Source organism: Canis aureus, chromosome 1 (genome assembly GCF_053574225.1).
Source record: "Canis aureus isolate CA01 chromosome 1, VMU_Caureus_v.1.0, whole genome shotgun sequence".
Taxonomy (NCBI): Eukaryota; Metazoa; Chordata; class Mammalia; order Carnivora; family Canidae; genus Canis; species Canis aureus.
In genome coordinates this window covers 99,678,596-99,691,733 of record NC_135611.1, presented here as the reverse complement: position 1 = coordinate 99,691,733, position 13,138 = coordinate 99,678,596, and the positions used below count along the sequence as shown (strand labels likewise).

At 36.6% G+C, this 13,138-nt stretch overlaps 2 protein-coding genes across 5 annotated transcripts in view; one reads left to right on the top strand and one right to left on the bottom strand.

Annotated features, from left to right (window-relative positions):
* CENPP (centromere protein P) overlaps positions 1–13,138 on the top strand; it is a 222,945-nt gene that overhangs the window by 88,671 nt on the left and 121,136 nt on the right. The window contains exon 6 of one of the 4 annotated variants that reach the window (XM_077911137.1): positions 10,213–10,255. The exons of the other annotated variants lie outside the window; for them this stretch is intronic. Within the exon in view, the coding sequence (XP_077767263.1) occupies positions 10,213–10,255 (43 nt within the window). The remainder of the gene's footprint in view (positions 1–10,212; positions 10,256–13,138) is intronic. 4 annotated transcript variants of the gene reach the window in all.
* OMD (osteomodulin) lies at positions 1,762–12,001 on the bottom strand. Its single transcript, XM_077911087.1, has 3 exons — positions 11,706–12,001; positions 5,280–6,233; positions 1,762–4,613 (listed from the first exon to the last, which is right to left on the bottom strand). The coding sequence occupies exons 2-3, from the start codon at positions 6,217–6,219 to the stop codon at positions 4,309–4,311; spliced, it is 1,245 nt and encodes a 414-aa protein (XP_077767213.1). The 5' UTR covers positions 6,220–6,233; positions 11,706–12,001; the 3' UTR covers positions 1,762–4,308.

Sequence of the window (13,138 nt, the reverse complement as noted above, 5' to 3'; positions counted from 1 at the left end):
GAGCTTAGGTGCACCACAATTATGGCATCTTCTTCTGTTCAACTGGAAGCCCCAGTTACCCATCCTGGGTTTTTATGGAGGCTTCCTTACATAGTCCTAATTGACTAAGTCATTGGCCATTGGCCAAGTCAACCTCTAGCTGATTTATCTCCCCTCCCCCCAGATTGCACGTGGCTTTGGGACTGAAGTTCATTTGGTTCTTCTGGCAGCCCCCAAAGTCATCTTCATTAACATAACAAAAGACGTCTTAATCACCCTCTGTGATTAGGAAAGGGGTTTTGGGAGCTGTGAGCCATGAACAATGAATATAAAGACCCAATATATTTCTTACAAATCACAGTATCCTACCCTGGAGGGCCGAATTGCTGCCACTGAGAATCGCTGAGTTACTAGATATTTTTAGTTCCTTTTAGGCAACATTCTAGGACTTTATGGAAAGTCTATGATTTGATCTCCATCTCAAATCTTCTTTTGCCTGAAGCCTAGTTAGTCATGTGGTGAGATGAGATAAAGATGAGAACCCAAGTATTTACCAGACTGAAGGGTGAACTTTAATGAGGGGAGAGTTATGACTTGATGTGAGGAAGGGTTCATGTTAAAAACATACTGTACTAGTGAGTTTTTCCAAGTAGTACCTACATCCCTGTATAGCAAATTCGCAGCCTAAGTTTGTAAAGTAATGTAAGCTCCATGTAATTTTCATGAGATGTGATATTTACTTGCTAGACAGTTATATTTATTTAGGAATTTGGGACATATAAGAAACTTTAGATTTTTTAGCTGTTATGGTTTAATTTTGTTTCCAGCTGCTGTTAAACTTTATTTCCAGGATTTGGAAAAAAAAAATGGTTTTGGAATCAGGAAACCAGGGTTTTAGTTCTAGCTGTCCTTCAGGTCCTATGAATTCTTTGCAACAGTAAAAGTATACAGTAGAGACAAGATTGATTTCTTCTGTTTTTCCCCTTGGATTTGGCTAAGTGTGTTACATGATATGCACACATCTGCACTTTAGTTTAGTGGTCCCAACCTGAGGAATAAAGGGAAAATGTAGAGGGTTTCCGGTATGTAAGCACAAGCTAACCATTTTCAACCAGTTTTATTGTGAGTAAATTTATGAAATATCCTTTATGTCCTTTAAAAAACTAGTTGTATATTATGCCTTTGTATGTTAACTAAACCTGGTTCATGGAGTGCTTTGGATTTGTCAGTGGTCACAAATACAGTTCAGCCTAGTAGCTAATTAATACTTTTATGTGTAATAAGAAAACAGATGAATTTTCATCCCCCCCCCCCCCCCGTAAATACTAGATCAACTGGTTTTGCCTATAGCTATGGTAGATAGTTGTGCAGTCTTTTTTTTTTTTTTTTTTTTTTTTTTTTTTGATAGTTGTGCAGTCTTGATGTGCTGGTTAGTGAAGTACTTTATTCTTCACTTTCTCTGACGGAAAGCATTGGGTTCTGTTTTTTAATGAGAGATACTTGGGGTGGGTATGCATTCCTCAGGGTCATTTTCAGGTAGCAAAGATGGTGTTAACCTGCTTCCTCCTTGGGCCCTGCAGCTGGGTAACCTGTTTACAGACACACCCCTGAACTCTTCTTGAAACCATGAGCTACTTTACCACGTCCTGACCAGAAATAAAATTAGGGTATCCGTCTGTGCTCACATCGGCTTTCTTTTTTTTTTTTTTTTCACATCGGCTTTCATAGTTACTGCCATGTTAGATTTTCTTTCTTCCTTGTGTTAGAATGAGTTGATCTTAATTTCTTCATTAAACTTTTTATTAACAGCTTTATTGAGACAATTCACATCTCATGCAGTTCACCCTTTAAAAATCTATGAATCATTTTTAGTATTTTTAGATTTGTACAGCCATCACCACAGTCAATTTTAGAACATTTTTCCACATTCCCTCTCTTCCCCACCCCTGCAGTCCCAGGCAACCAAAACTCTGTCTTTATAGATTTGCCTGTTCTGGGCATTTCACTGAAATGGAATCATACTATATGTAGTCTTCTGTGATTGAGTTTTCACTTTGCATGATGTGTTCATGGTTCATCTATGTGGTAGAATGATGTATCAGTACTTCATTTCTTCTCTTGGCTGAATAATACTCCGTTTTGTGTACAGGACCACATTTATCCATTCTTCAGCTGGACATTTGGGCGCTTTCTACTTTTTGGCTATTAATGGATAGTGCTGCTCTGAACATTTGTTTATATATTTCTGTGTGAACATGTGTGTTGTTTAGTTCTCTTGAGTATGTATCTAGGAGTAGAATTGCTGCATTGTAAGTGACTCTGATTTTTTGAACTGCAGACTGCTTTCCAAAACAGCTGCACCATAGGATGTCCCACCAGCAGTGTGTGAGTGTTCTACTTTCTCTGCCTCCTTGCTAATAACATCTGTTATGTGTCTTTTAAGTTCTAGCCATCCCAGTGAGTGAGAGAGGATCTCTCATTAGGGTTTTCATTTATATTTCCCGGATGGCCTCTCATTAGATTTTAAATTGCTTTAGGTTAGAAATAGTTGTATCTCTTTTATCTCCTAAAACACTCATAGTATTTTACAATATTAGCTCATAATATTTAAATTTATAAGCCTATTTTTAAAAATTTCAATAAAGGGGGAGGTGTTCCTTAATTTTTTTTAACCTGTGTTGAAAGTGTGCTTTGTCCACCTTCCCAGCATTTTGCTCTGCTACCCTCACCCTTGTATCTTGAGATGTCACAGGTGCACATAGTTCTGTTTCTTGCCCTTATTGCTAAGCCTTACACACCAGCTGCTTTGATGAATGTTAATTAAATGAATGAATAGAGTGTTGTTTGTGTTCATTATGAATTGTTGAGGTTGTTCTTGGGGACAGGTGGGTGTTCTGTTTCTGCTAAATGCTAATAACTTCTCAAATAAAGAGCATTAGGGGCTTCATTTTGCACTCTTATCTGTAGCAAAATAAAGACTCACCACTTGAAAACTTAAAATAAAGTTTCACTTGTCTGGTCCTGGCCCGTTGTCCAAATTGTTACCATTTGTTGTTTGGGTTCCCCTTGTAGGTCAGCCCATCTGTGTTTATTCTTCATCTGAGAGACTGAAATGTTAGCTGGTAAATCAGGAGAGTTCATCACAGCACTTCTACCATCTTCATTACAAGGCATACTTAAAATACTTCAAAATGATAGATTAAATAATAGGTGCTTCTAAGGTTTTAAAGAAAATATCAAAGCTTGTCCAAATTGTAAAGGAACTCTATTCAACTTTAGCACTAATTAAATAAATCCTGGCTGATGCACATATATGTTTCTACTGTACTGTGCTAGGAAAATGAAAGTGTTTTAATAATGCTGGTATATTGTGTACTAAATTAACCTTATGGGCAAAGCAGTTATTTATTAGCAAATCTTTATGTAACAACCAAAAAATTTTCGTGAGTTTACTCTAAAAACATTTATCCCAGTTAAAATGGAGGACAGATTCTTTTGGACAATTGCTGAAATCTGCTAAAATACAGATTGTGATGAGACAGTTTGGTAGTTTTTCAGTTATCCTAATACAGATTGGAGAATTTTGTTGCTTTGGTGCTCTGAGAGAAAAAACCAGTTGATTTTATGAAACCACATGTCTTGAATCCTTAGTAGAATGGCCTCTTTGAAAATCAGGAGCATGCTCTATTGCTCTAAGTGGTAAGGCCAGGAAAGTGGATGTCATGGTGATAAGATTTCACATAAAAGTGTGAAAGCTCAAGTGCCCCCCTCAGTCACTTGAGCTTTCACACTTTTATGTGAAATCTTGATGGGATGAGCACTGGGTGTTATGCTACATGTTGGCAAATTGAACTCCAATAAAAAAATATATATATACAAAAACAGTGTGAAAGCTTTCTGGGAGTCAGGACAAAGAAAGTAATTTACTCCTAAGCGAATGGCTTCCTCTTATATGAATGTAAGCCCAGGCAGCTCAACCCTGTCCTCTGCTAGTTCTCGGCTTCTGGTGCTACTGTTTTCATCACTCTTAGAACAGTTACTATTACTAGAGATGGCATACTTGCTTTTTTTTTTTTTTTCATCTTTCAAGTTTAGTTTTTTATTCCCACTTGTCATTTTAATTTATATTTCCAAAGACTGGTATCCTTTTAAGTAAGTTTGAATCCTATGTAATGATGCCAGTGTTAGCAACAACTTAAATTCAGTCTGATCTAATACTAATACATGATTCTAGGTATATTACTGTGAGCCTTCCATGTTCAGTTAAACTTATATTGAATAATAATGTATAAAATCATAACCGTATACCTATATAGTTTCTTGCCATTCTTAACTTCCATAGTAGTGATGGTCAGTGTTTTCTTCTGTTTCTTCTTGTTCTGGACCTTCTTGGTGATCCTCTTGTTCTTCACTATCAGCATCATCCTGAAATCTGAAAACTTGGGTCTTCAGTTGTATTGTTTGACCATTACTGCTTCTTTGCTCACCATAATAAATAGTGTGTATATAAGGGAAGCAGAGGGAAATGTATGAGGTTATTGGCTCTTTTAGCTTATTTTGGTCCAAACGAATGTATGTTAAATGGTGGTAATGCAGTGGGTCAACAGACGGACACATCACTGTAACATTGATACCTGAAAAATAAAAAATAAAGATTAATCCTGCTGCATTACATCTGGAGTCCTACATTGGATTTTATTAAAATATGAGATACAGTCTTATTAATTAAAATACTTACAGGTAGAATTAAGTTTAATTAGTTTTTACAGTAATCAAATAATAAAATGAAGAAAATTACAGATAAATTATATGTTATCAAAGTAAATGATGGCTTTCAGAGCACACTTATCATGATGAGCACAGTGTGATGTATGGAAGCGCTGAATCACTGTGTTGTATACCTGGAACTAATACAGCACTGTGTGCTAACTATACTGGAATTAAAAATTTTTTAAATGATAGGTTCATTGCTATTTAGTTATTTATTATGTAGTAAATTCTTAGTAGAAATAATCTCAAAAAGAAAAAAGTAAAAATCACTTATAGTCCCAACTACTCAGGATACTCCTCTTTTTTCCTTATACTCTACAGTACTACTTGTCAGTGTTCATATTGATAACATTTAATAGGAAAGGCTATCAACTTTATAACACACTTTCTGAGGCCAGTTTCGGCCATTTCCCCAGCTACTTCAAATTAACTGTTTTCAGCAACATGTAAAGCATAGAGTTTGAAAAAGATTTGTTCTTTAAAAGGTCAGCATACTATCCTGTCTTTAAAAATAATGAAATTTTACATACTTTCGATTTCATTGTTCTGTAGGTATAGGTGTTGTAAATTTCTTGGAATATAAAATGCTTGCTTCAGTTTGTTGTGTCCAACATTGAGCTCTATTAGGTTGGAAAGATTAAAAATATTATATGGGATATCTTGTAGTTTGTTGTGTGACATTCGTACAGCCTGAAGTTTGGGAAGTTCGTTGAAGTAATTTTCTGGTATAGAAGAAATTGAATTATTTTCTAAAGATAGGTACATCAGTGAAGAAGGCAGACCAGGAGGCATTGATTTCAATCTGTTATTACATAGGTTGAGCTGCATTAATTTTTCCATTTTGGCAAGTATTTTTTCTTGTAACATGGAATCCTCAAGCTGATTATAACAGAGATCAAGCATTGTCAGGTTCACTAGCCCATCCATGGCGTTTGTCTGCAATCTGGAGATCTCATTGTAGCCAAGAAGAAGTCTTTCCAAAGACTTGGGGAGAGGAAATGGAAAGTCTTCTAAATTGTTATGCTGTAAGTGAAGTTGTAGTAGATTTGGCAACTTAGCAAACACACCAAGATCAATCTTTTGAGAAGTAATTTTGTTGTGGCTGAGGTTGATTTCTTTAAGATGTGTTGCATTAATGAATGAATCTGTAGTCACAGCCTCAATTTCATTGAATTGAAGGTAGACTTGCTGTATGTGTGCTGGGACACGTGGGATAGTCTTGAGTTTGCGATTGTCACAGTACATTGATGATGGAAAATTGGGTGGACAGAAACATTCAGTGGCACAGCCTAACATATGCTGATGAAAAGGAACTTGAAAGTCCTCATTTTGATGAAATGGAAATTCTGGTTGGTAGACATCATCTGGTTCTTGATCATAATCTTCATCCCATTGATAACTTTCATACTGGCAATATACTTTGACTCCAAAAAAGAAGAAAAGGACACATGCTCGACTTAGAAAGCCCATGTTCTTTTTTTGTCCTATTACAAAAGAAAGCAAATATATTGTGGGAAAAGTGAGTAAATCCTAGAATAATTTTTGTATAAATAAACAATTGCATAAAATGTGTAATATCTGTATCTGTATTAAAATATATAAAAGACTGTCCAAAATAAATGGGCAATACTCAAACCAAAATTAATGTTTAAGTACCAATAAGATGGTATTTAAAAAAAAGTCACATTTTGCATTGAATCGGACTACATACCCAGCTTTGAAGAGAATCCTAGTTTGTCTTGCTTACTATATATTCACGGTGATAACACAACTTCACTCAGCCTCAAAGCTAGGTACTCCCTCCACTGAAAATGCTGAGTGTTCCACTATTTGGTCCCTTCAGCAATGGACACTACCTATGAGAGGAGACAGTCTTGGTCTTGGTTAATATTAACCAACCTTTTCGTTTTTTGTTTTTTTTTTATAAATTTATTTTCTATTGGTGTTCAATTTGCCAACATATAGAATAACACCCAGACCAACCTTTTCCCACTGTAACTTCTGTTTGCTGATGCTCTTTTCTGCCCTTAGAAAAACATGAAACATTCCCTTTTATGTAAGAGCTTGAGATATTAAAAATAGCTATCATGTTTCCTCTCAGTGTTTCTGTCCAAGCCTAATCATGACTTCAAATTTTCCCCCATGAAACCATTTCCAGAATCCAATTATTTTGTCTCTGACTCTACTTGAATAACTGCTTCAAATCCCAAATACAATATTTACAGTCTACAAACTTCTATCTTCTAATAGGTTATTCTGTATATTTTCTTCTTTCCACTAATATTTTTGAGTTAAATCCTAGATAAACAGATATTGAAAACACGCTGTCTTGTCTCCCAGGAGTTGAGGTTTGGTGGAAAATCAGAAAGACGTGCACAGTACAGGGAGTAGGAGGGTGTATGGCAGGTACGATTGAAAGGAGGGAGCACTGAGCTTGAGAAAGGCTGTTAATGTGAAGTCGTGGTGAGTGATGGTTGCTGTACTGGACGAGGAGCCTGAAGACCTTTATTTCCGGCCTGTCACTTAGAATGGTCAAGCCACTTAACATATCTACCTCTTGCCTCATCAAGAAAATGAGAAATGTAATTACTTGTCCGCTTAACTCAACCGTGGTTGTGACAGTCGTGTGAGATATGCATGGACAAGTGCTTTGCAAATTAGAAAGTGATCCAGGTGGAATAAGTTTGTTATTTAGGTAAAAGTTAAAAGAAAAGGAAAAAAAAAAAAGAACATACCTCGGATTCTGAGGCTGTTTTTTTCTCCCTCTCCCATTCTGTGTTTCATGAGAATTAACGTCAACGTGCCCTTGTGTGTTGTGGAATGACTTATCTCCTATTCTATTAGCCATTAGAATAGTACGAGCTATTTTTCATCATTGAGATAATTGGAAAAAATAGTTATGTAAATCATTGTCTCTGACAGATCCCATTTGAGAAAGTCTGCCCTAGACCCTAACATCTTAGATTCTTGTATATTTTCTTGTCATAAACAAAAAATGTGTCAAGTGTAATTATGTGTTTATGTGGGATTTGGAGTCAATATTTAAGTAGTGTCAGGGACCCTTGTTCTTTTTTTTCTCCTCGCATATACCCAGAACATGGGCCTTCCCACCCAAACTTTATAGCCTTCTCCACGTAATGGCTCCAACTGCAGTGATTCCTCAGTTTCAGTGGGATCTAAATACATGGATCCTGCTGTGTTTTCATTGCCCATCATTTATACTTCCCAGCACACTTGGTTCCTCTTGGTGGCCTGGACCCCACAGTTGGCAGACATCACTGTTGTCCCTCGTTTGCTCACACCCTAGACCCTCTGGCCCCTTTCATCCTTGTATTCTTCCAGTAAACTCCAACTCCATTCCTTCAGTTGTCTGTCTACTTGCAGCTTGACTCACGCAGCAGAATAAGTGGAGAGGAAACAGACCATGCCAGGTGGTCTCACTTTAAATTCATAACCACTCAGTACTGCTCAGGATATGTCCTTACTGCATTCCTTTTCCTTGCTCCTAGATGAGCCTCTAAAGCTTCATTCTCTACCAGTATTGGATGATGACGTTGCGAACTTTTTTTTTTTTTTGTCAAGAGAATAGATCAAACAAAACAATCATTTCTTCATATATATATGAATATATATATTTATATATAGTTATATTTATATATATTTATATATATAGTTATATTTAATCTCATCCCTACCTATAGAATATGTCAAAATTGCAATGGTTTTATCTTTCAAAACAATCTGTGATTTTGAAACTCATAGTTTTCTTTTACAAATCTAAATAGACTACATGCATTGTTCCTTCTTATCCATGGGATTCGTGGAGGATGTGACGTTTGATAGCCTTTGAAGGAATATTAGGGTTGTTATAGAGAAAGACCAGGAAGATTTCCAGATAGAAGAGATGAGCAAAACACATAACAATAAAGAGCAGGGTGTTTGGAAAATAGTGGTTAGCTGTTGAAGGAGCAAAGTAAGACTGTTAAAGCTAATCTGGACCAGAATGTACAGGATCTGAATTCTGACTTATGGAATCTGCACTCAGGGAATGAACACCTAATTTAATTCATTCATGTAGTTGAGTCGTGATCTTTACACTGTATTGTTTGTGAGTGAAGTAGGAAAGAGTCCCATGGGGAGTGTGGTCTCACCCAAGGGCATTGTTTAGCACTTGCTAACCCCACTGGGTGCCGGGAAGCTCTCAGTAGGTGTGTTGCATTCATTAGTGACCTGTGCTAGATGTATGTGAACATGGCTAGTCAACCACCTTACAAATAGTAGTAGTTACTTAGTTTGCTGGTTTACTTCACTTAATGATTGTCTGCAGTTCTGGGGGCGAGACACTGTATTTGGTGGGGAACACAGAAATGAAAATGTGAAGACGTGGTCCCCTCTGTGGAGAGCGTATAGTTTATGGAGAGACCCAACATGGCAAACCGTATTCTCAGACAGAGGGACATCAGGTTTACTGCCTAGAGCCCAGTGCTGCGGGTACAGTGGCTTAACCCTGCTTTGAGCATACAGTCTTTATAAGTATCATTCGGTCCAGATCTTGGAAGATTAGCAGGAATGGATATAGAACATGCTATACATTTTACTCACTAGTTGATAATATTTTGTGTGTTAAATCTGTAGTATTTTATGGTACTCATTATAGTGAAGCGTATTAACTTTTTAAAGTACATATGCCGGGGCAGCCCTGGTGGCGCAGCGGTTTGGCGCCGCCTGCAGCCCAGGGTGTGATCCTGGAGACCCTGGATCGAGTCCCACGTCAGGCTCTTTGTATGATGCCTGCTTCTCCCTCTGCCTGTGTCTCTGCCTCTCTCTGTGTGTGTGTCTATCATGAATAAATAAATAAAATCTTAAAAAAAAATAAAGTACATATGCCTCAGTGATACCTCAGTCTTACTGCACCAGGGGATTCTACTGTAAGGTTGCTGTGTTTCACAAAGGTATACAGAGAAGCAGAGGCATGCAGCTATGGGGTGCGGGGGTGAGGGAGCAGTCGGGCACAGAGGGGGATCTCGGAAGCTGCCTGTTGCCAGATGAACTTCAAAATGAGCATTGCTCATCAGAGCTCTGAATTTCATCCTTGTATTAAGAATATTAGCAATAATCAATTAGTAACCTTACATTTGAGGGTGAAAGTCATGACTCTATTCAACAACTATGAGAAGTTACTGGGGGAAAAGGAGACCTGGGGGGTACTTTTGATCCTGCACTTAATTGTGTACCTTTGACTTGGGATCAAGACCTCATGATGGGAGTCTTTCTGAAAATACAGGGATTCTTTAGTGTTGACAGCTTTTGGTCTTCTTGGCTACCTGTGGAGACAGACTTTCCCTAAGGACAGTTTCTCTTCTGAATCATCAGGACCTTGGCTCTCTGCAGCCCAGCCTGGTCCCACTTCCTTTGACCAAGTCCAGTTTTCTGGTCTGAAATCAATCCCGTCTCCATCCACAGGCCCATTATTTCCTGTTCATCTTAGTCTTCAACTTCATCACTGGTGAGTCCCAGTTCTAATGACATCTTTATTTATTTTTTTTATCCAAACTTTCCATTCAACTGATCTCTTCCCAGCCATTTGCTAAGCATATTTTTATTACTTCCGCATTTTATGATCTACAATTTATGTCTTGTTCCCTATAGGATAGCTCATAGCAAAACAGTCAGTCCTCCCACTTCCTGACCTAATTTCTGGCAGAATCTAGTACAATGCACAGCGTATAAGTGCTCAAATATTTGTTGAATGGATAATTAGATTAGTAAGTTACAGATTACATCCTGTCAGCGATGCTTATCGCCACTAATACTGATTTTTTCTAGGTATAGAAATGGTTTCTTTAAATGGACACGGTCACAGAAAACATGGCTGTTCTCTCCTAGTGGTATCTCCATCACAGCATGCTATTCCCATTACACATAGCAGTAAAAAATTAACAGATGTGAAAAGGAATCTTTAAAGCAAAGGAAAATATATGTTACCGGTTTTAAAAAATATCCAGTAATGTGAATTTTTTCATATTATAGCTATAAATGTTTCTATATTATAACATTTCTCTTGGGAAAAAGCACTTGGTGCTTTCTTAAGAAAGTTCTAATTAAAATGAGGTCAAACTTTGTTCTCAAATATTTGAAGTACTTGTAAAGCCTCATTGCATTTTACTATTTTAAAGACAATCATTTTATTGGTATGCCATAGAAACTAGGATATAAGAAGCCAGGATATTAGTATATGGACTCAGATTTTTTTCCGAAGCAGTTTTAAATTTAACTCTATAAAAGTAAAGTAGTATACATCCCTATTACACCCAGGGCCTAAGGAAGTAATAAGACTCTTTTGCTGTTAAAAATATGAAAGTTTCAAAATTACTTTTAGCCATAATATATTTAAATCTTAGTTAACTGGAACCCAAGAAACTGTTTCTTTAGTACCAGATAGAGCACTCACATCTTCCCTTTCAGAAAGAGGCAAAAGAAAGCAAAACTACATTGGTAGCAGGGATTTGGTTAACAGAAATTTTAAGAAAATTTCTAGTGAAATCTGTACAAATACCCTTCTTCCCTGCAAGCAGAATCTGTCACCCTGCTCAGATGTATGGCTCACAAGTATTTGCCAGTTTCTGTCTTTTAAAGTTGAGAGTGCGAGAAGAGACAGTGATGCCATTAACTTAAGAATCTTTCATTCTGAATCAAAAAAAAAAAAAAATCTAAACAAAGATTATTTATTGGGTAAATCTTAAATTAGAAAATTAAAACCACTATATTACTTCTTTCTCTGAATATTTTTGCTAATCAAAGTTTTAATGTAGCTTTTATCAGATATTGCTTCCAAATACTGCTTTTATGATGGCTGCAATCTATTTTAATGTTAAACAAATCAAATATACTTAGAAAGTTTTAACAGTAGGAACAGTTTCTTTATAAAAAAATTGAAAATTATTTTATCATCATACCTGTTGAGTTTGCTTTAGTTTTCAGGGGTTGATGAATTTGCAAATCCTGTAAATTGAATCAGCTATTCCTAAATTCTTTAACTGAGTCTCTTAAAAATCCACAGTAACTGTGTGTCCAGACAGGGCTGTCCTTGAATTACTGTAGCAATTTAAGCAAATATAATCTGCTTGGAAAACACTTGGGTTGAATTAAAATTATGTATTTCTTTTCATTATCCAAAACTTTGTGGATTCAAATTGAGATGCTTGTGCTGTTGGTCAGATTGATGTGGCTTATGTCCCTTTCTTTTCCCCTTAATTTTGGTTTGAGGTGTGGCAAGAATTTCCTCTAATATGAAAAGCAAACAGAACTAAATGAAACAGCATGTACTGATTACTGTTTTTATTTTCATTTTCATGCCAAAGAATTCTCCAAATTAAGGTCCCCTGTAACATGGAGCTCATGTCCCAGCAATTTAAGGTGGAACTCAGATCTTGAAATGTTGCTTGTCTGAAATCTCTTGTTCACACCAGGGCTTCCCTTCATGAAGACAAAGAACCAAGGTTAGAAACATAAAGCATTTCATATCCAGCTTACTATTTTTTTAAAGATTTTATTTATTTGTGTGAGAACGAGAGAGTGAGCAAGCATGAGCGGGAGGAGAGGCATAGGGAGAAGGAGAAACAGACTCTCCTCTGAGCAGGGAGCCCCCCATGTGGGACTTGATCCCAGGACCCTAGGATCATGACCTGAGCTGAAGGCAGTCGCTTAACCACCTGAGCCACCCAGGCACTCCTCTAGTTTACTTTTTAAATGAAGGGATGTATCATTAGTGACACATTAAATATATAACTTTTCCACACAAAGAATTTACCTTCTTTTCTATTTGCTATCACCGTTCTCACCTTTATCTTAAACATATGCACTAGAATGCCTGCTACTAACTTTTGAAACAAACACTAATCTGGTGATGGAATTTAGTGTTTTGCACTCAGAAGATAGATCTCTGATTTGCCTCTTTAGGTTAGTACAAAAAATAATTTTATAGTATTGACAAATGGCATTAGGAACTTCTGTTGACTGACTTTTATTTCCTTTATTTTGTAGATACAGAAAATCTCATTTCACTGAGTTTTTTCTCCTGAGGAGTAGTGATTAACAGCTTAAATGCTAAATTTTTTTACTAGTGTTTTCATAGTTTAAACAGAAAGTTAAACTTGTACTTCTTGGCAGTGAACTTTGAGTTTGTGCTTTGGAAGACTCTTTAATGTTTGTACAAACTAATAAGGTAAAGTGAATTCTGGAATTTATTTTTGTGTCCTCAAATAGTGTTTACCACTAGGTTTTTACAAAGAAATCACAGGGTTTTTTTTGTTATACTTTAGGTTTTTTAAAAGCATGCTGTGTTTCAAGTGATGCTTGGCAGTACTGTACAAATCTTGTCTATTATTTG

Bases quoted from the DNA above. Each gene is read 5' to 3' on its own strand.
- OMD (XM_077911087.1), bottom strand. From the start codon at position 6,219: ATGGGCTTTCTAAGTCGAGCATGTGTCCTTTTCTTCTTTTTTGGAGTC. The intron at 4,614-5,279 runs GTATGTAAAATT...TTTATTTTTCAG, and splicing joins ACAGAACAATGAAATCGAAA to GTATCAATGTTACAGTGATG.